Source organism: Garra rufa, chromosome 23, assembly GCF_049309525.1.
Source record: "Garra rufa chromosome 23, GarRuf1.0, whole genome shotgun sequence".
Classification (NCBI taxonomy): Eukaryota; Metazoa; Chordata; class Actinopteri; order Cypriniformes; family Cyprinidae; genus Garra; species Garra rufa.
The window spans coordinates 37,915,892-37,938,698 of record NC_133383.1 but is presented as its reverse complement, the minus strand read 5'-3'; the positions used below and the strand labels follow the sequence as shown (position 1 = coordinate 37,938,698).

The 22,807-nt window shown below is 35.6% G+C and overlaps 1 protein-coding gene across 1 annotated transcript in view; it reads right to left on the bottom strand.

Annotated features, from left to right (window-relative positions):
• ugcg (UDP-glucose ceramide glucosyltransferase) overlaps positions 1-10,323 on the bottom strand; it is a 45,635-nt gene extending 35,312 nt beyond the window's left edge. The window contains exons 1-2 of the mRNA XM_073829392.1: positions 10,113-10,323; positions 666-807 (exon numbers count right to left, since the gene is read on the bottom strand). Of these exons, the coding sequence (XP_073685493.1) occupies positions 666-807; positions 10,113-10,210 (240 nt within the window). The 5' untranslated portion in view covers positions 10,211-10,323. The remainder of the gene's footprint in view (positions 1-665; positions 808-10,112) is intronic.
• Positions 10,324-22,807: the final 12,484 nt, after the last annotated feature.

Genomic DNA, 22,807 nt, shown 5'->3' with positions numbered 1-22,807 from the left:
ATCGGAGACGTCGCAACAATTCTGCACTGGATTCAAAGGTAATATGTTCTATGCAAAATCGAAAAAAAACTAATAATATTGTGTTTAAAGTACAACACAATATCAACGTCGTATGTACTGAACTGTTGTATAAAATCACATTTAAGCTTGTGATAGATCGGGACAAAATCTGCCCTTTTTTTGCAAACTTTTATTTTGAATCGATTAATCGCGAATAATCGTTTTGCAGACCAACTCTCTTCCCGTAAATTTTGCATCTGAAAGGGAAACTCCTACAAATGCATATTTGTCAGGTGCAAAAATAACGGTGTCCATGCCTTTTCAGTGCTAATTCTTTATTGCACTTCTTAAGTAAATGCCGACAAAGACGGTTTGTGCTGGTGCAAGCTGTTAGTAAATCTGGCCCTTAATGTCATTCAATCAACTATTAATTCTAAATCTACGCTTTAATTTATCTACCTGTTTGCAAGTTAATAACACACCTCTCCTCAAGCTGCACATTTTAGGCACTTCTGTCCATTGCAAATACAGTTACACCCAGGAGTTTTCTACTTAAGGGTTTCTCAAACACATGATAGCAAATGCATATAATAATAACTTGACTGTCAGCAACTTGAAACAACAGCGCGGGCAACAGCAAGGTCAAAGAGTTTAGAGGATGGTACCTTGGGATAGTCCAGCTCAAAAAACGTCTCCAGATTGTTTATGAGATTGGGGTCCACACCCTTGAGGGGCTTCAGAAGCGACACACCAGCCAGTTTGCTGTACGGCACCTTTTCTGTGGTCTTCTTGTTGAGATGCAGACGGCTGAAAAGATAGACAAGCAATGATTTTAGATTACATTGTGCATTACAAGTAACACAAGTTATGTAATCAGATTACTTTTTTCAAGTAACTAGTAAAGTAACAAACTACTTTAGATAAACGTAACATTTGTGCTTTTTACTTTTCTATTGATGAAGAGAGAAAAACGAGGTCAGGCCAAATGAGAAGAAATAACCTAACACATTACTTTCTATAAAAAGTAACTAAGTAATCCAATCAGTTACTTTTTTATGGAGTAACACAATATTAAAATGCATTACTTTTAAAAGTAACTTTTTGTGAGTATATTAGTGCTGTCAAAAGTAGTAATTTTCTCAAGTTTAAAGGAGTAGTTATATAATGTACTCACCCCCTTGTCATCCAAGATGTTCATGTCTTTCTTTCTTTAGTCGTAAAGAAATTATGTTTTTTAAGGAAAACATTTCAGGATTTCTCTCCATATAATTGACTTCTATGGTGCCCCCGAGTTTGAACTTCCAAAATGCGGTTTAAATGCAGCTTCAAAGGGCTCTAAATGATCCCAGCCACGGAAGAAGGGTCTTATCAAGCAAAACAACCGGTTATTTTCTAAAAACATTTACAATTTATATACTTTTTAATCTCTACACAGAGTACACACAGAGCTAGATAAGACGAGCATTTGAGGTTAAAAAGTATATAAATTGTAATTTTATTTTTAGAAAATAACTGATCGTTTTGCTAGATAAGACCCTTCTTTCCTCGGCTGGGATCGTTTAGAGACCTTTAAAGCTGCATTTTGGAAGTTCAAACTCGGGGGGCACCATAGAAGTCCATCATATGGAGAGAAATCCTGAAATGTTTCCCTCAAAAAGCATAATTTCCTTACAACTGAAGAAAGAAAGACATTAAATGTCTGTAAATTTATGTTCTGAAAGTGAACTACTCCTCTAATGGCGTTAAAAAAAATTTAACACAGGAAACGAAGGGACAGAGCTAGAGCTGTAGCCTGTATAATTTCATAATAAAGTGCGAAGGAAACTTGAGCGTTCGTGTCAGATCCGCGTCACGTTCAGCAGCGGCAGCTCTTAGAGTAATAGCAGCCAAATAACCTAGCTGCTGTGATGTCTATTAATCAAAGAAAAAAATCAATAACATTTGTAGCTTTAAGGATTCATCTATATTTAATTCAGAATTTAGTGTTTGATAACTTTATTCAACTTCTGTATATCTGTAAATAATGGGTTTATGTGAAGACTGTTCACTTAAAGTTTACTTAAATTAGAAGTTGTTTTGTTAAAGACTAAAAAAAAGCTCAAACTGATCAATTAATTTGAGAAAAATGTGCTATTAATCAGTATTTTTTTTTTTAAATCGATAGACAGCACTAGTGTATATCCATGTAAGCAGGAAGTTATGTTGCTTCCTGTGCAGACTGCTGAACTTCAGGAAGTTTTTATCCTGGGGAAGCTGATATGTGGCCTACTTTACCTGTAGCAAATACTTCTAAAAACATACCTGCATGATTATGATCAGAATTTATCTTTGTAATCATTTACAGAGAACAACACTGACGCAATAAAAAATAAAAAAAAATGTAGTGTAAGTGAATTACACTACAACAAGACGCAAGAACCAGGTCTATGTTGCAAATTTTGGTTGCTCTATTTGCAAGCGACCTGCAGTAACCAAATGAAGGCTGCAGCACAAAAGCATTCAGTGGGATGGTGTATTATTTCAAACAGTGATCAACTGTTTGTTTGCAGTTTGACTGGCAGCTGATAGCTCACCTATGTACCGCAACATGACAAGTGATCCAACTGGTTTGGTTTCCCAAGTTACTGCAGTTTCGCTATAATGATTATTTGTCAGTTTTTCACATTTGTCATATTTTGTTAAAAAAAAAAAAGAAAGTCTCACTATGCTCAAAGTCTATGGGGTCAGGTTGGCGTCCTTTATTATTTTATTGTTCGTGAACACAGATATGATGTTACGAGCGCATTAATGGCTGAGCTTACAGGATGTAAATTAAATCAGAGCATTCCTGGACGTCACAATAGGCTTTAGTATTTCTGAGAACTGTTTGTGCTCAAATATGTAGCCATGTCTTGTTTTGCTGGCACAATGTTCAGGTAATGCAGAGTTAACCATGTCAGTGTTTATGGAGGCATTTAAAAAATTGGACGATTTGATCAGCAATTCCAGCACTCTCCGCTTCTCAGGAACTCCACTTGTGCACTTCCTATCTGTTCCTGTCTGAAGGGTCTGGAGTCTTTCCTGACGCACTTGCCAGCACTCTACAGAACGAGCGCAGAAGCTTCCAAGACAGCAATAGCCATTAAAAGCTGGAAGAAAGATTTAGCTGTCTGAGCATGTTTGGCTCTCAGAGATAAGTTTGTCTATCTCGACTGCCAAAACATCACTGATGGCACTTTCTTGTGAATGTCAAACAACATTTCAAGCTCTATCTAATGCAAAGAAAACAGAGAGAAAATAGAATAAGAGCTAAACCTTTATAAATTGCAATTTCTATTAGTGCATAACAAAAGCTAATTGAATTATTCACGCAAGTAGATTAGTAAGTCTATGCAACGAAACAAATAGCCACAAATTTGCAGCAGGTACATGATCGCCTCAATCGAGACTTTGCAAAGACACAAATAGCCACAGATTTGTGCCAGCTGAAAAATTTGCCGCGAATGCATGACATACGCCTCAATTGAGACTTTGCAAAAATGCGAATAGCCACAAATTTGCACTGGGCAACACGATTGCCGCAAATGCATGCTACAGTATCTCAAAAGTGAGTATACCCCTCACATTTTAGCAACCATTTTAGCATCTTCTCAAGTGGACAAAACTACAGCAATTAAACTTGGATATATTTTAGAGTAGTCAATGTGCAGCTTGTATAGCAGTATAGACTTACTGTCCTCTAAAAATAACTCAATACAGCATTATTGTCAAAATACCTGGCAACAAAAGTTAGTACACCCTAAGTGAACTTGTCCAAAGTGTCAATATTTTGTGTTAGCACCATTGATATCTGGCACTGTCTTAATCAGGTTGTTGCTGGGATCCTCTTCCACTCCTCACGGAGCTGCTGGATGTTAGACACATGGTGCTTCTCCACCTTACATCATGTTGAGAAAACTGCCGTTCTGCATAGTTTCTAGGGGAAAGGCATCATGTTCTGCTTCAGAATGTACAGTACATAATGAAATCCATGTTTCCCTCAATGAACTGCAGCTCGTACCAGCAGCACTCATGCAGCCCCAGACCATGATGCGACCACCACCATGCTTGACTGTAGGCAAGACACAGTTTTCTTGGTACTCCTCACCAGGGCATCGCCACACATGCTGGACACCATCTGAGCCAAACAAGTTTATCTTATAGTCTCATCAGACCACAGGACATGCTTCCAGTAATTCATGCTCTTGGACAGGTTGTCTTCAGCAAACTGTTTTCTTGTGAGCCAGCTTTAGAAGGGGCTTCCTTCTGGGATGACGCCTATGCAAACCATCTTGTTGCAGTGTGCGGCGTATGGTCTGAGCACTGACAAGCCGACCTTCCACTTCTGCAACCTTTAAAGCAATGCTGGCAGCACTCATGCATTTGTTTTTTGAAGCCAGGTTCTGCACCTGACGCACAGAACGAGTGCTCAACTTCGCTGATCGACCCTTGCAAGGCCTGTTCTGAATGGAACCCATCTTTGAAAACCTCTGTCTGTCCCTGACAGACAAGCTTGTGTTTACAGTAGCAGGTTTGAATGACAACCTTTCTATATGACCACAACATGGCGGAGTAGGCATTCTGCGCTGTGCTTATTTTTTAAACCATTCGCAAAGACGGTTCTGTGTGAATAGCCAATAAGAGCCAAGAGCAAATACTTGAGCATATAGAGTGACAGGAAAAGACCAATGAGAGGAAGATCAGATGAAACATCAATCATGAGTCACATCTATAACTATGAGACCAAATAATCAGTATCGATCACACACACATTACATAAGCCACCTTAAATGTTCATTACACACAATTTCTGATGCCATCCCACACTCCTCTCTCTGTAATTTTCACCTTGTTTCCATCAGCAAGGCCAAAACTGACAAGCCCTTTCTTGGTGACCTACAAGATCATATTTAATACGTTAGTAAAGGAAAGGCCTCTCTCTGACACGTGTGTAATGTTTACTCAGCTTCACATATGAGTCAGTGAGGGAATTTCTAAAGGCTCTGTGAGCAGCTCTTCATCAGTTCATGTGATAGCCGCTCCTGCTGGAGGTGTCTGCCTCTCTCACGCTCTATTAAATATGGGGGCCAACACGGCCTCATCTCACCGCCTCACACCATTAACGAAACGGCAGAGCAACACATCCCACCTCCCGCCCAGCCTCGAAACCTGCACTAAAAAGACCAAATTCCCAAAATAACAATGACTAAATTTTAATGAACCATTAGGAGTTTATTTGCTTTTGATTACTCACGGTACACGGACGCCTCAAGGCGGAAACTTGACTTTAAAAATAAAGCATTATTTCCTTTATACAAAAAAAGGAATTGAATGTGAAAGGCACATATGCTACTGCTCAGTATGCATCAGTTATAGTTCTTCACTTTAGGTTAATAATGGTGTTTGCCAGGTCATATAAGCATTACTATTGCTCGTGCTTACATTTGAACAACGCTCTAAGTCTTAGGTAAATAAGCAAATGGATCTGCATTGTTTGCTCTACAGATATAAAGTATACGTTCAAACTTGTGCAGCTTGAAAAGAGGCAGGGCTCTCTGTATGGATCACCTGATGGTTCTTCGTCATTGTATGAATATTTCATTCAGTAGAATGAATTGTTACATGATTCATATAAAATGTACACTACCAGTCAAAAGTTTTTGAACAGTAAGATTTTTTATGTTTTTTTTTTAAAAGACTTACTTGATGCAAAGTACACCAAAAATTATGAAATATTTTTACTATTTAAAATAAATGCTTTCTATTTGAATATATTTTAAAATGTAATTTATTCCTGTGATTTCTAAGCTCAGTTGTCAGCATCATTACTCCAGTCTTCAGTTTCACCCGATCCTACAGAAATCATTTCTTTGATTAATAGAAAGAGCCAAAAATCAGCATATATCTGAAATAAAAAGCTTTTGTAACATTATACACTATACCACTTTTTTTTTTTTGGTGTGGGGGGAAGAGATTATAGAAATTAATACTTTTATTTAGCAAGGATGCTTTATAATGATCAGAAGTGATGGTAAAGACATTTATAAGGTTACAAAAGGTTTCTATTTCAGATAAATGCTGTTCTTCTGAACTTTCTATTCGTTGGGCTGCAAATCAGAACATTATAATGATTTCTGAAGTATCATGTGACTGGAGTAACGCTAAACATTCAGCTTTGAAATCACAAGAATAAATTACATTGGAAAATATATTCAAATAGAAAGCAGTTATTTTAAATAGTAAAAATATTTAATTTTACAGTTTTTGCTGTACTTTGAAACAAATAAATGCAGACTTGGTGAGCAGAAGAAAAAAAATTAATAATCATACTGTTAAAAAACTTTAAACGGGTAGTTTATGTCTTTATGCCACAACATAAGAAATACGTTAAGAATAAATACCTGTCAATGCTGGAATTATTACAAAAATATAATAATTTACTTTAAACTGCATAATTTATCATTTATATGCATGCTTAATATAAAATGTATTTAAAATATTTTGTATACATTAAAAAAATAAAAAAATAGTAAAATGTATGGTTTTTGTGGTGATGAAAATACAATATTAGCAAGAAGGGCTGCAACAAACAATTACTTTGATAATCAATTAATCGAATCATTTTTAGAACGATTAATCGACTAACTCATTGATTATTTTACTCATTATTAGTAGACTTTGATTGATTATTCAACCGACTACTCGACAAAAAAAAAATAAAATAAAATATTTGTCGACAATTTTTGATATACAACCAGGAAAAAATCGTAAGATTTTAAAGATGCATTTTTACTTAGTATTTTACTTACTATTTTTTTAGCGAACAATACACTGACCGAAAAGGTGCAGGCACATTTACAGTGTTTTGAATAATTTCTGTGGAAAAAAATCCATTAGATTTTGCATTAAAACGGCAGATTTCCCATTTCAATTTCATAAAAGACTTTGTTGTTGCTTGGTTTGGTCTAACTATTATCAGAAAATGGCCTTTTTCACCTGCAAAATTTCATTCAAATGTTCTCTGGTTGTACCTCTACTTCTAAAAAAACTCATAAGGCTGTTGTGAGCCAATAGGTGAAGAGTTTGTGGCAATCCTACATGAAGCCATGCGCAACTTCCCAACTTTATGCAAAGAGGAAAGGATTACATAAAGACATTTTACTAAACAGATCCTATCGCACTGGGTCAAACGTCACATACCAGGCAAATAAGATCAGAGCTGAGCAATCAGGAAACAAGGCACAGGAGGAAGGACTCACTCCGCTTGGGCGAGGTTCCCACAGGATGGGCTGCACATCATCCATCCCCATACCTGACTACTGAAACTAGGTGTACTCGGGACTCGAACATACTGTCAGTTGCATCACCGAACCTGTATTTCTTCATCCTAACGTCTCTCTGACACTGCCGTTGAAGGATTACCAAACCAGATAAACAAAAACATTTGTGATTCTGATTAACACTGACCCCACTTTAACTAAAAAGGTGATTTTAAAAGTAAATCCATTAAAATACCTTTGACTCTTAACATATAATGGAAAACACCAATAAGAGACCATTGTCCACTCGCAAAAAGATACTATCAGAGCCCGAAGGGCAACATAACAGCGGTCAACGACTGAGCTATTATCCGTTACAAAGAAAGCAGTTGACCTCAGGGTACAACCTGATCAGGAAATTCAGTCCTTTCATTCCTGCTTCACAACAGATCAATGTGAGTGACCTCACGAATGACTCAGTGGTGGACAGCAGCAGGAGCATGAACAGCGTGCTGTTGTGTGGTCAAAGCCATAATGAAGCATAAAAAAATAACGGATGCCAACAAAAAAAGTCATAGTCATCTTTTCAGACCAGAATTCATTAAGTTCAGTCAAATTTTTGCATTCCAAAGCTCATTTGTGACCCTAGACCGCAAATCCAGTAATAAGGGTATTTGTTTTTACATTTAATGATGTATGGTTTGTTAGAATAAAACTATATTTAGAATCTGAGGGTGCAAAAAAATCTAAATGTTGAGAAAATCGCCTTTAAAGTTAATCTAAAGTTCTTAGCAATGCATAAAACTAATCAAAAACTTAAAGGAGTGGTTCACTTTCAGAACAAAAAATGTACAGATAATGACCCCCTTGTCATCCAAGATGTTCATGTCTTTCTTTCTTTTTATTCAGGAAATTATGTTTTTTGAAGAAAACATTTCAGGATTTCTCTCCATATAATGGACTTCTATGGTGCCCTCGAGTTTGAACTACCAAAACGCAGCTTTAAATGGCTCTAAATGATCACAGCCGAGGAAAGAAGTGTCTAATCTAGCAACGATCGGTTATTTTCTAAAATAAAATTACAATTTATATACTTTTTAACCTCAAATGTTCGTCTTGGTTAGCTCTGTGTATATAAAAAGTATATAAATTGTAAATGTTTTTAGAAAATAACCCGATTGTTTCGCTAGGTAACACCCTTCTTCCTCGGCTGGGATCGTTTAGAGCCCTTTGAAGCTGCATTTTGGAAGTTCAAACTCGGGGGCACCATAGAAGTCCATTATATGGAGAGAAATCCTTAAATGTTTTCCTCAAAAAAGATCATTTCTTTACGACTGAAGAAAGAAAGACATGAACATCTTGGATGACAAGAGGGTGAGTACATTATCTGTACATTTTTGTTCTGAAAGTGAACTACTCCTTTAAGTTTTGATATATTTACGGTAGGAATTTTACTAAATATCTTCACGGAACATGATCTTAATATCCTGATTTTTGGCATAAATAATAATTTCGCTACTTAAGACTGGTTTTGTGGTCCAGGGTCACATTTATGGGTGCATTACAACTTAAAAACTTGCTAGGATGGTTGGGGTGCTTGTTCAAAGGTAAAAAAGAACAGCAGCCCAAAGTGTAAACTACTAATTTTACAGTATGTCATAAGCATTTCGTAACGCAAGATACTGCGTCTACAGAGGCAGCTGACGCCTCGAGACTGGTTTGAATGAGTCTTATGACCTGCAGCAACCTTCTCCGAAACCCTGGGCATTTTTGCATTAGCGGGTGTACACGAACACATCATTTGGGAGTTTGCAAATGTCCAAAAGCAATCGTGTGAGACGGACATCAAGAAGAGCCTGCATGATCAGCCTGGATGCCAAAAGTGAATGTTTTTTGTTTGTTTTGCTTTGTATTCTCTAGTAGAATCAGAGCATGATAGAAACAAAGCCAACTCACATGACACATTGTTGCAGGTGGAGGAAACTCCCAACCCACAGCTCCATAGTCAACAAAGTTCATCACAGGCTGAGTATCATATGATACACACTACCAATCAGAAGATCTGACTGAATACTGTCATAAATACTGACTGGAAACAGATTACTGAATTATATTATATTAAAAGGCTGGTGTTAAAATATGTATGCCCATCTGACTGAATTGTTTTCTTATGCTGTTAGATGATAAATAGAAGATACTATGAATAATGAACGCACTGTGGTAAACAAACGTGCACAGGTTTTCTAAACACGAAACAAAACCCCATCACAAACATATTCCATTCAATCCTTGAAAGCCGGTTGTCTAGCGTTAACGAAGCTAACTGAAGTAGCTTTGACTCCCACCACAAACAATTAATAAAAGCCCCCTGAGAAATTAATTAATAGGATTTAAAACCTATTAGACTTTGTAAACTAACGAATAAAATAACAAGGACAGTGCGCAGTGGCTATGCTAACTATCATCGCTAGCGATAAGAAACGAGATTATTAGAAGACTAGCCGGAGGCTAATGTGTGTGTGTGTGTGTGTGTGTGTGTGTATGATTGGCGTATAATTAATATGAATTTATCCTCAGCCAGCTGTGTTAGCACTACGAACGTTTTAATAGCCACAAATACGTTTTTAGTTAAACCGCGACGAGCCCAAGAGGAAACCCATGTTCCTGTTAGCCAGACACCCCCATCTGCACTGAACGCGAGCGACGCGACGCGACCCTCCGCGGCACATTAAACAACGAATGTGTCTACGCTGCAGGCTCGCGATCAGCGTCGCTAAAAATAAAGGACGCGTCTTGTGCGTCGCGTTTGAAATCATAGATGCCGCATTCACTTACACGTAGATGATGGACACGAGGTGCATGAGCCAGAGGACGATAAACAAGAGAAATCCGAAGATGGAGAAGCCTTGCAGGGCTAGATCGAGCAGGGCCATGGCTGTCCTGTGTCCGGATGCGCTGACACCTCAGTGTTCGGCCCTAATGCTGGAAGCGCGCTCTCGCTCTCTCTCTCTCTCTCTCTCTCTCTCGCTCGCTCACACACTCACACTCTCATACACACATTCAGATGACTGAGCTCTGAGCGGGCGGGTCTGCGGGGAATCAGCGCATAGCAGAAGTGATGACGCGAAAATATGGGTGGGGCTGAGAGAATCAACTGCGGTCGTTGTGGGCGGAGCCAAAATTGCGCCAAAATTTTTTTTTTTTTTTCCTTTTGCTGTTATTTTAGTATCATTGAGTTTTTATTATTTCAAATCTGTTTTTATTTTTATATTTTCAGATTTCATTTTAATTTTTTTAAATTAAGTTTTATGGGTTGTTTTTTAAAGTTTTAGTTATATTTAGTTATATCTATCTATATCTATCTATCTATCTATCTATCTATATATATATATATATATATATATATATATATATATATATATATATATATATATTATTTATATATATATATTTTTTTTTAAGTTTTAGTTATTTTAGTACATCAAGTTAAACTAAATGAAAATGAGAACTGTTGCACTGGCAACTAAAACAGTGTATATCTAATTAGATAATGGCTTATTTGCATATTTACATGTGTATTCATATTTTAATAATTCTTGTTAAATGCATGATTAATGCAAGTTTTATAATCAGATTATAAACAGCACCGAGGCATGCAATTTAGTGGAAATAAAAAGTGATGTTTTAATTTAATTGATTTTATTTTATTTATTTATTTTTAGCTCTTCCATGCAATTTAGTGGAAATTAAATGTGCTGATGGTTATTTTTATTATTTATTTATCTTTTCTCTTCATTTATTGCACTTCCATGCAATTTAGTAGAAATTATATGTGCTGCTAATGTTTGTTTGATTGATTTTTGCACTTCCATGTAATTTAGTGAAAATTAAATGTGATGATGGTGATTTTTTAATTTAATAAATTTTACTTATTTTTTACACTTCCATGCAATTTAGTGGAAGTTAAATGTGCTTATGGTTATTTTTATTTATTTCTCTCTTTTTTTTGCACTTCCATGTAATTTAGTGGAAACTGAATGTGATGATGGTGATTTCTTAATTTAATTAATTTTATTTATTTTTTACACTTCCATGAAATTTAGTGGAAATTAAATGTGGTGATGGCTATTTATTTATTTATTCATTTTACTTTAATTGTATTTTTGTCATTAATATTTATTTATGTTTTTTTTTTGCACTTCCATGCAATTTAGTGGAAATTGAAATAGAAATTAAATATGCTGATGGTTATTTATTTATGTATGTATTTATTTACTTATTTTGCACTTCCATGCAATTTAGTGGAAATTAAATGTGATAATGGTGATTTTTTTAATTCAATTGATAGTATTATTATTCTTTTTTTTTTCTTTTTTGCACTTCCAATCAATGTAGTGGAAATTAGGTGTGATGATATTTATTTTTATATTTATTGCACTTCCATGCAATTTAGTGGAAATTAAATGTGATGATGGTGATTTTTTAATTTAATTAAATTTTTTTTGCACTTCCAATTAAATGTGGTGATAGCTTTTTTTTTTTTTGCACTTCCATGCAATTTAGTGGAAATTAAATGTGATGATGCTGATTTTTTAATTTAATTTATTTAATTTATTTTTTGTTCTTAATTTAGTGGAAATTAAATATTTATTTTATTTTATCATTATTTTGCACTTCTGTGCAATTTGGTACATTTAATGTTCTGATGGTGATTTAATTTATTTAATTTTTTGCACTTCCTGCAGTTTAGTGGAAATTAAATGTGCTGATGGTGATTTATTTATTTATTTATTGCACTTTCTTGCAATTAAGTGGAAATTAAATGTGCTGATGGGGATTTATTTATTTATTTATTGCACTGCCATGCAATTTAGTGGAAATAAAATGTGGTGATGGCGATTTGTTTGCACTTCTATGCATCCATGCAATTTATTGAACTTAATTGTGCTAATTGAAATTGTTCTTCTTCTTTTGTTTTTGCATTTTCATGCAATTTAGTTTAAATTAAATGTGCTGATGGTGATTTATTTATTGCACTTCTATGCAGTTTAGTGGAAATAAAATGTGGTAATGGTGATTTGTTTGCACTTCTATGCATCCATGCAATTTAATTGTGCTAATTGTATTTTCTCTCTTTTTTTTTTTTTTGCACTTTCATGCAATTTAATTTGAATTAAATGTGCTGATGGTGATTTATTTATTTATTGCACTTCCATGCAATTTATTAAAATTAAATCTGCTCACTGTATTTTTTAAATTAATTAATTTTTTTGCACTTCCATGCAGTTTAGTGAAAATTAAATGTGCTGATGGTGATTTTTTATTCTTTAAATAATAATAATGTACATAAAATCACCCCAGACTCTGTCAGCATAAACGTGCCAGAGGAGCGACATGCTTTGTGTGTCAATCATTGTTCAGCCTGGCTCATAAAAATCTCTGTGATCTCTTGTGTATGGACTTTGGAGAGCTTATATCAGCATTTATGTGTAAGGATGGATTATATATCGAGTCAATGGGGCCAGTGTCCCTGGGCCTCTAACCATCATGGGCGTCTGGTTGAGAGGCCCACAATGACAGGAAACAAGCCACTATCAATGTCTTTTAAACACATTTATACTAATCATGCCACATAAGTGTATTCATTTCTGCAATTGTGACTTTATGATTTTATTTCTTATACTTGTGTTAAATACATTCGGACAACTTTAAACAATAAATGACTAGTAAACAGGATGATTGACAGGAAGTGTTAGTATTTATTTCGGAATTTTAACCTAATTTCTAAAAGTTTAGGGAGATTCCCAGAGACTTGGATACTTTCCTGAGTTCTTCATCAGTTGCAGTGAATGCTTGACTTGTAATCAGGAATCTGTACAAGCAAACCCATCCACATGTCCCATCAAGCAAAGCGTCCAAGACAAATAAGCTGAACACTGTATAAACTGAATATAGGAATCCCTCAGAGTGTACACTAATATATAGCCTATATATACATGCATATTGCACAAAGTTGACTGATGTTACGTGCCAGGCTGATTCAGTAAACAGATAGCCTGTGGTCTGAATGATTCTCTGTGTTGTTGGTGGAGCATCGTGGTACATGTATCTGACGCATTAGAGAAGCAGCTGGGAGTGCTGGAGGAGGACATGTGAGCTGTCCTGCATCATTTCCTAGGCCTTTCGTTTTCACAGAATGAGATGAGACTTTGTAGGGCCGCTTCTGCGATTTCACAGCAGATGTTTACAAAGCTTTGGAGGCGGTTGCTGTTCTTGGTTGTGAGAGACAAGCAGGCAATGGAGAAACACAGAACACTTATAATATAGGAGCTGTAGGAAGTACGTAGGACGCTTGTTTTGGGAACCAACCCGTTTGGGAATGTTTTCTCAGGAAGTATTATTGCTGGTTATTATAGATAAAGATTTCATAAGATTTCAAACACAGGCCATTTAAGGCCTTTTCAAATCTGGCCCATTTGGATATTTCAATAGGGCTGCCAGTTTCTCCGAGCTTTAGAAGTAAAACAGATAAGAAAAACCATCTAGAATGGACTGACAACTTGACTAGTTCACAAATATTTTTTTATGCAACAAGATTGAAGCTGTAGTGAATGAGACAAATATACAGTCAAAACCGAAATTATTCATACCCCTGGCAAATTCTGACTTAAAGTTACTTTTATTCAACCAGCAATTTTTTTTTAATTAGAAATGAAACAGACGTCTCCCAGAAGATAATAAGACGATCTACAAGAGGCATCATTGCGGAAAAATACTTCTCATCTTTTATTTACATTTGAACAAAAAGCGGCATGTTTAAAATTATTCATACCCTTCTCAATATCAATAGAAAACAAAAGCCTTTATTGGCTATTACAGCAATCAAACACTTCCTATAATTGCTGACCAGCTTTTTGCATGTCTCCACTGGTATTTTTGCCCATTCATCTTTTTACCGATGAGCTCCAACTCTTTCAGATTGGGGGGTCTCCTTACCATCACCCTGATCTTTAGCTCCCTCCACAGATTCTCAATTGGATTTAGGTCAGGACTCTGACTGGGCCACTGCAAAACGTTAATGTTTTTGTCTGCTAACCATTTCTTCACCACTTTTGCTGTGTGTTTTGGGTCGTTGTCGTGCTGAAATGTCCACTGGTGCCCAAGGCCAAGTTTCTCTGCAGACTGCCTGATGTTGTTGTTGAGAATTTTGATGTATTGCTCCTTTTTCATGGTGCCGTTTACTGTGATTAGGTTCCCTGGCCCACCGGCTGAAAAACACCCCCAAAACATTAGGTTCCCACCACCATGTTTGACAGTGGGGATGGTGTTCTTAGGGTTGAAGGCTTCTCCTTTTTTACGCCAAATGAAGGCTACATCATTGTGGCCAAACAGTTCAATTTTTGTTTCATCTGACCATAAAACAGAAGACCAGAAGTCTTCTTTTTTCTCCAGATGAGCATTTGCAAAGGCCAAGCGGCTCTTGTGTGCCTTATCTGGAGAAGTAGTGTCCACCTTGGTCTGCGTCCGTGGAACCCAGTGGTGTTCAGTGTCTGTTGGACTGTCTGCCTTGAGATGTTGCCACCAGCAGAGCCCAGATTCATCAGGATGGCCTTGGTGGTGATCCTTGGATTCTTTTTTACCTCTCTAACTATCCTCCTGGCCAGCACAGGTGTCACCTTTAGCTTCCGACCAGGTCCTCTGAGATTTTTCAGTGCTGAACGTCTTGTATTTTTTAATAATACTTTGCACTGTAGCCACTGGAACTTCAAAACATTTAGATATGGTCTTATAGCCCTTTCCTGACTTGTGAGCAGCCACAATGCGCAGCCGCAGGTCCTCAGTGAGCTCCTTTGTCTTAGCCATGACTGTCCACAGACAGCAGAGAGCTTCTGTTTTTCACCTGTTGAGTTGATTAAAACAGCTGTTCCCAATGAATCAGGGTAATTAGGATGCTTTAGAACAGCTTGGACTATTTGGAATGGTATAGAACTTTGGATTTTCCCATAGACTGTGACAGTTTGCAAAGGGTATGAATAATTTTGGACGTGCCACTTTTTGTTCAAATGTAAATAAAAGCTGAGATATATTTTTTCCACAATGATGCCTCTTGTACATCGTCTTATTATCTTTTGGAAGAAGCCTGTGTCATTTCCTGTCAAAAAAAAAACTTGCTGGTTGAATAAAGGTAACTTTAAGTCAGTATTTGCCAGAGGTATGAATCATTTCGGGCTTGACTGTACAATGCCACTCAAAAGTTTGGGATCAGTAAGATGTTATGAAAGAAAATTTAGAAGATCATTTATTTGATCAAAAATAGAGAAAAAGTAATATAATTAATTATGATTGCAATGCAAAATAACAGTTTTTTATTTTAATATACTTTAAAATATTATTTATTTCTGTAACACAAAGCTGAATTTTCAGCATCATTACTCCAGTCTTCAGTGTGATCCTTCAGAAATCATTCTAATATGCTTTTTATTACTTTTATGATCAATGTTGACAACAGTTGTGCTGCTTAATATTTTTTTTTTTTGGAACCTGTGATACTTTTTTTTTAGAATTCTTTGATGAATAAAAAGTTAAAAAGAACAGCATTTATTCAAAATAGAAATGTTTTCTAACAATATAAGTCTTTACTATGACCTCTTTTTTTTATCAATTTAACAAGAGAATTTGAAAGAAATAAAAAATTACTGACCCCAAACTTTGCACAAGGTGTTTATTGTTACAAAAGTGTTCTATTTTAAATAAATGCAGTTCTTTTTAACATTTTATTTATCAAAGAATCCTGGAAGAAGTATCACAGGTTCCAAAAAAAATATTAAGCAACATTTCCAACACTGATGACAAATCAGCATACTAGAATGATTTCTGAAGGATCGTGTGATACTGAAGACTGGAGTAATGATAGTGAAAATTCAGCTTTGCATCACAGAAAAAAAATTAGATTTTAAAGTATATTAAAATAGAAAAACACTTTTTTAAAGTTGCATTAACATTTCACAATATTACAATTTTATTTCTGTATTTTTAATCAAATAAATGCAGCCTTGATGAGCAGAAAAGTCTCCTTTAAAAAGCATCTTGGATCTTGGCAGTGTATATTAAAGTACTAGCATCAGTCAGGCTCTCTCTAGAAATGTTTTATGACAAATAATTAAAATGTAAGCTATAACTGATGATTTGCTATTACCAGGTTACATAATTACAGCAGTAAGTGGCGAAAATGAATGAGTCATTGAATTATTCACTCAACTAATTTATCTGAAATCACTCGTTCACTGAAATATGCACAAAACACAGCTTTTAAAAGCCAATCACAAATATTTTCTTGAAAGAGCAATCTATTAAACAAATCTAATACCATTAAACATTAGGTGTTCCAGTAATATGCACTCTTTTATTAATTCGCAGCTGTAATCAGGCCAATAGGCTTTGCACCATGTTTAATTTTTGACAGGAATAAAAACAAAGCTGTCAAAGCGCATTCAGTGGATTGTAATGCTGTTTAACAACGTCTGTTCAGCTGATGAAAGGCCTTTCTGAACATTTTCAGTAGACAAAAACAACATAAAAGCAGTTCAAGTGAAAGTTGTGTTGATAAAGTGCATGCCATTAATACAGTTCGTGAACTGAACAATAGATAATGGCAACACAAAACAATCCACAGCTCTTTTTTTAAGCAATAGAACTTCCTGTTGACTAGTTTTATCACATTTATATAACGAAAACCTCTTTAGCCTTTTCTGCTTCAATGTCTACCTTTACGTCCCATGTAAACAGAACAAGGAAGTTTGTTTTCTGTGAAACCTGTTTAAATCTTCTCAGGAGTGTTTATCATCCCTAACCGTCATGCATTTCCATATTCTCACAGCATTAGGTGCGGAGTTCATAATAAGGGCTGAGTATGAATTAGTTTCGTCAGGCTGAGTCAGTGGAAACATGCTGTCATGGACACTTGTAAAAGGATAAGGGGTGTGATGACATCATTACCAGGACATAAGACCTTGGCAAGTGTTGAAAACAAAAGACCGGAGGAGGAACACTATCAGCGGGAATTCGCAGAACAATCGATAGGCATCACAACCAGGTTTCAGAGTAAAAATGAAGTCACCTCAGTGACTACAACTACGTAGACCAAAAAAAAAAAAGAAAAAAGAAAAAGAAAAATCAGAGCATTTTAAATGTAAGATTCTAAATTTTGAGTGTTCTAATTCGAATAATTTTTGGTAAATTATATGTATCATATGTACATTCCAACCGATTTTTTTGATACTTAAACTTGATCAGTCTTATGAAATCGAATGGTCATACGCCTCATTATAACACACACCTTATGAGAGATGAGTAACATCCGCCTTCCGTTTAGTAGCTTTAAACTCAGTTACGTTAAGCATTAGCCTTATGAATTATGACCGGTCGACTGGTAAATAGCCTTTAATAACGTTTATCTTTTCCAGGTTGAGGGCTTAGCTCAAATTCAATTCGAGTTGGCCACCTTGTGGATGATCTGTGGAGTTGTAGTACAGTGCCTTCCACTAATATTAGCACCCTTGGTAAAGGTGCACTGCAAAAAATGCTTTTCTTACTTAGATTTTTGGCTATAAAATATCTAAGCATTCCTAAATCGAGAAGGATTTTCTAGATGAGTAAAATTGTTTTTAGAAAAAACAAGTCAAAATTAAGTGCATTTTTAGCTTGAAACAAGCTAAATAATCTGCCAGTGGTCTGGTGTAAGAAAAATGATCTTGTTTTCTGTTTGAAATAAGAATTTTTTTGCTTATTCCACTGGCAGATGATTTAGCTTGTTCTAAGCAAAAACTCACTTAATTTTGACTTTTTTCTGAAAATAAGGTCACTTTTTTAAACTTTTTTTTAACCCAATAAAAGGTGCACTGCAAAAAAACGCTTTTCTTAATTAGATTTTTGTCTTGTTTTTAGCCAAAATACCTAAACATTCTTAAATCGAGAAGGATTTTCTAGATGAGTAAAATTATTGTCTTGTTTTTAGGAAAAAAAAAACAAGTCAAAATTAAGTGCATTTTTGCTTGAAACAAGCTAAATAATCTGCCAGTGGTCTGGTGTAAGAAAAATAATCTTGTTTTCTGTTTGAAATAAGATTATTTTTTTTTGCTTATTCCATTGGCAGACGATTTAGCTTGTTCTAAGCAAAAACTCACTTAATTTGGACTTTTTTCTGAAAAAAAAGGTCACTTTTTTTTTACCCAATAAAAGGTGCACTGCAAAAAACGCTTTTCTTACTTAGATTTTTGTCTTGTTTTTAGCCAAAATACCTAAACATTCTTAAATCGAGAAGGATTTTCTAGATGAGTAAGAATAATAATCTTGTTTTCTGTTTGAAATAAGATTTTTTTTTTGCTTATTCCATTGGCAGATGATTTAGCTTGTTCTAGGCAAAAACTCACTTAACTTTGACTTGTTTTTTTCTGAAAACAAGAAAATAATTTTTAATTGTCTAGAATATCCTTCTTGATGTAAAGATTTTTAGATAGCTATATATTTTTTAACAATTTTTTGGGAATAATGTGTTCCCAAAACGGCCTTTTAAAAATATGTATTGTAATTGAAATCCATTGACACAAATTGGATGTTTTCTTTCCACACTTTATGAAAAACCAAAAATCCCAAAATCTCAAACTTGATTTTTGCCTGCAGTGTCTCCACTATTTTTCTTACACCAGGCCATTGGCAGATTCTTTTGCTGGGATCATTTAGAGCCATTTGAAGCTGCATTTAAACTGCATTTTGGACGTTCAAACTCGGTTTGAATTATATGAAACTATATGGAGATAATTCCTAAAATGTTTTCCTCAAGAAACATAATTTCTTTATTACTGAAGAAAGGAAGAGATGAACATCTTGGATGACACGGGGGTGAGTAAATTATCTGTAAAGTTTTGTTCTGAAAGTGAACTTCTTCTTTAAATAGTGTCTGACAACTGAATTTGCTGGAGTTTGTTTTTGGATGAGCAAGGAGGATTTTTTCTTAAAGGTGCCATAGAATGAAAACTGTATTTACCTTGGCATAGTTGAATATTAACAGTTGTGTACATGGACATGACATACCGTGAGTCTCAAACACCATCGTTTCCTCCTTCTTATATAAATCTGGTGTTTGCAAAAGACCACTGAAAAATAGCTAATCCTAACATAACACAGACTATGATGTAAGAGTCGCGATCATTAATAGTTACATTTGCATCGCCCAATCATCAGTAGTTCTGCAGCTAGGCTAACGTGAAAAAAACAAAAACAAAGCAAGGACAACAGTGAAAATGGCAGATCACGAGAATAAATGTTATGTTCCAGGTTGTGCAGGAGATGTTAAGTGCAGGGATGGTTGGTGTCTGTAACTTACTCAGAAAGGCAAGGAAAACAAATAAAGCGATCTAATAAAATAAGGCGAGCCACTGAAGGGACACGGTTAGCTTACTGCTAGCGGTAGCCTGTTACATTGCAGTCCATAAGATGACTGCACGGATGATGGCGAATGATTTACAGATCCTGAGCATCACTAACAAACATCTGAACTTGTGTGGTAAGTACTGGTGCTGCAGTATAACATTACACAGAGCACATGCCATCACAAAAGTGAACGTAAAATGATTGTGCATTCAAAACGGCAGTTTCAATAAACCGCATATTAATAGCGGCTCGAGGTCTGTGATTAAATATATATTTTCTTACATGTGCGAGCTACTGAATGAGCCACTCTGTAAAACAGCCAATCAGAGCTTATTATTATTCATGAACCTTCCAAATAAGGTAATAACAGACCATTCCATTCTAGGGACAAATTCTAGGGTTGTAAATGAACAATGCTGTTATCCTTGGAGAGTCTTTGGACACTTAAACTCATTTCCTTTCTGTGCATTATGACGATATAGACACACATCCTTTTCCAGGCGTATTTGTAACATCTTTAGTTGATTGGAACTGAAAATGAAAATGGGGGTTTTCAGTGCTTTAGTTTTTTTTTTACAGCCACTTTCTATTTTGTTAAGCTCAACAAACTTGTTCTGAACATCTTTGGTTTTACTCTTTGTGATGGATGATTAAGGGAATTTGGCCTTTGTGTTCCTCATACTTATAATCCCGTGCAACAGGAAGTCATGACTAGACAATTTCACGCTTCTAGTCACCCTGGTGTGCTAAAAACTTTTAAATATGAATGGGAATATACTTCAGAGATATTTTACTCAAAAGCATTTCTAGGGGTGGCAATAATTGTGGCCAACATGCATTGGAGAAAAACATTTATTTCCTAATGTACAGGTATGTGCCAAAAAATGTGAATATCGAGGGAAAGTCCATTTATTTCAATAATTTGTTTCAAAAAGTGAAACTTGTATGTTATATTAGTTCACTACACACAAAGTGAAATATTTCAAGCCTTTATTTGTTTAATTTTTAATGATTATGGATTAAAGACAAAAAAAAAATCTAGTATTTCACCATATTAGAATATTTCATGTGACCAATAAAAAAGGATCTTAAACACATGTTGGCCTTCTGAAAAGCGTGTTAATGTACTGTATTACATCCTCAGTACTTTGTTGGGCCTCTTTTTGCACTAATTCCAGCATCAAGGCGCGTGGCATGGAGGCCATCAGCCTTTGACACAGTTGAGGTGTTATGGAGCCCAAGTTGTTTTGATATTGGCCTTCAGCTCGTCTGCATTTCGGGGTATCTGTTCCTTCATCTTCCTTTTGACAATACCCCATAGATTTTTAATGGGGTTTAAGTCAGGCGAGTTTGCTGGACAATCAAGTACAGTTATTCCATGGCTATTAAACCAGGTACTGGTAGTTTTGGCTTTGTGGGCAGATGCCAAATCCTGCTGGAAAATAAAATCATCATCTCCAAAAAGCTTGATTATGCATCAAGCCACTCCTGAACCAAAAACAACGTCAGAAGCGTCTGTGCTGGGCTAAGGAGAAAAAGTACTGGTCTGTTGCCCAGTGGTCCCAAGTTTTGCATTTCATTTGAAAGTCAAGGTCCCAGAGTCTGGAGGAAGACCGGAAAGGCACAAAAGTCAAGCTGCTTAAAGTCCAGTGTGAAGTTTCCACAGTCAGAGATGGTTTGGGGAGCATGTCATCTGCTGGTGTGGGTCCATTGTCTTTTATCAAGTCCACAGTAAACACAGCTGTCTACCAGGAAATTTTAGAGCACTTCATGCTTCCTGCTGCCAACAAGCTTTTGAAGATGATGATTTTACTTTCCAGCAGGATTTGGCACCTGCCCACAAAGCCAAAACTACCAGTACCTGCTTTAATAGCCATGGAATAACTGTTCTTGATTGGCCGGCAAACTCGCCTGACTTAAACCCCATTGAAAATCTATGGGGTATTGTCAAAAGGAAAAAGAGGGAACAAATACCCCGAAATGCAGACGAGCTGAAGGCCAATATCAAAGCAACTTGGGCTCCATAACACCTCAACTGTGTCAAAGGCTGATCGCCTCCATGCCACGCCGCCTTGATGCTGGAATTAGTGCAAAAGGAGGCCCAACAAAGTACTGAGGACATAATACAGTACATTAACACACTTTTCAGAAGGCCAACATGTGTTTAAGATCCTTTTTTTATTGGTCACATGAAATATTTTAATTTTGTGAAATACTGGATTTTTTTTTTTTTTTGTCTTTAATCCATAATCATCAAAATTGAAACAAATAAAGGCTTGAACTATTTCACTTTGTGTGTAGTGAACTAATATAACATAATATAAATAAATGGACTTTCCCTCGATATTCTAATTTTTTGGCACATACCTGTAAGTTCTCCCTATTTTCAATTCTTCTACCTCAATGAAAGGTTAGAATTTTAAATTAAAGTTAAAAATGATAAACAATGCAATTTATTTTTTATAGCCGCCTTTGTTCATATTTACCAAGGGTGCCAATATTAGTGGAGGGCACTGTATATACCTTATATGTGACCCTGGACCACAAAACCAGTCATAAGGGTCAATTTGTTGTTTCACAGCTGAATAAATAAGCTTTCCACTGATGTATGATGGATGTTTGTTAGGAGAGGACAATATTTGGCCGAGATACACCTGTTTGAAAATCTGGAATCTGAGGGTGCAAAAAATCTAAATATTGAGAAAATCACCTTTAAAGTTGTTCAGATGAAGTTCTTAGCGATGCATATTACTAATCAAAAATAAAAATTTTTATATATTTACAGTAGGAAATTTAGCAATTTATCTTTATGGAACATGATCTTTATTTAATATCCTAATGATTTTTGGCCTAAAAGAAAAATCAATAATTTTGACCCACAATGTATTTTTGGCTATTGCTACAAATATACCCATGCTACTTAAGACTGTTTTGTGGTTCAGTGTTTCATTTTTCTGCATGAGTAACAACAGATTAGCTTGTGTAAGTTAAACACACACAAAAATGGAATCTGATTTTCGTATTCACCATGTCAACCGTCATAAAGAAACAAACGCAAAACGAACATTTTGTGTCACGGTTTCATAAAACAGGCCTGTTAG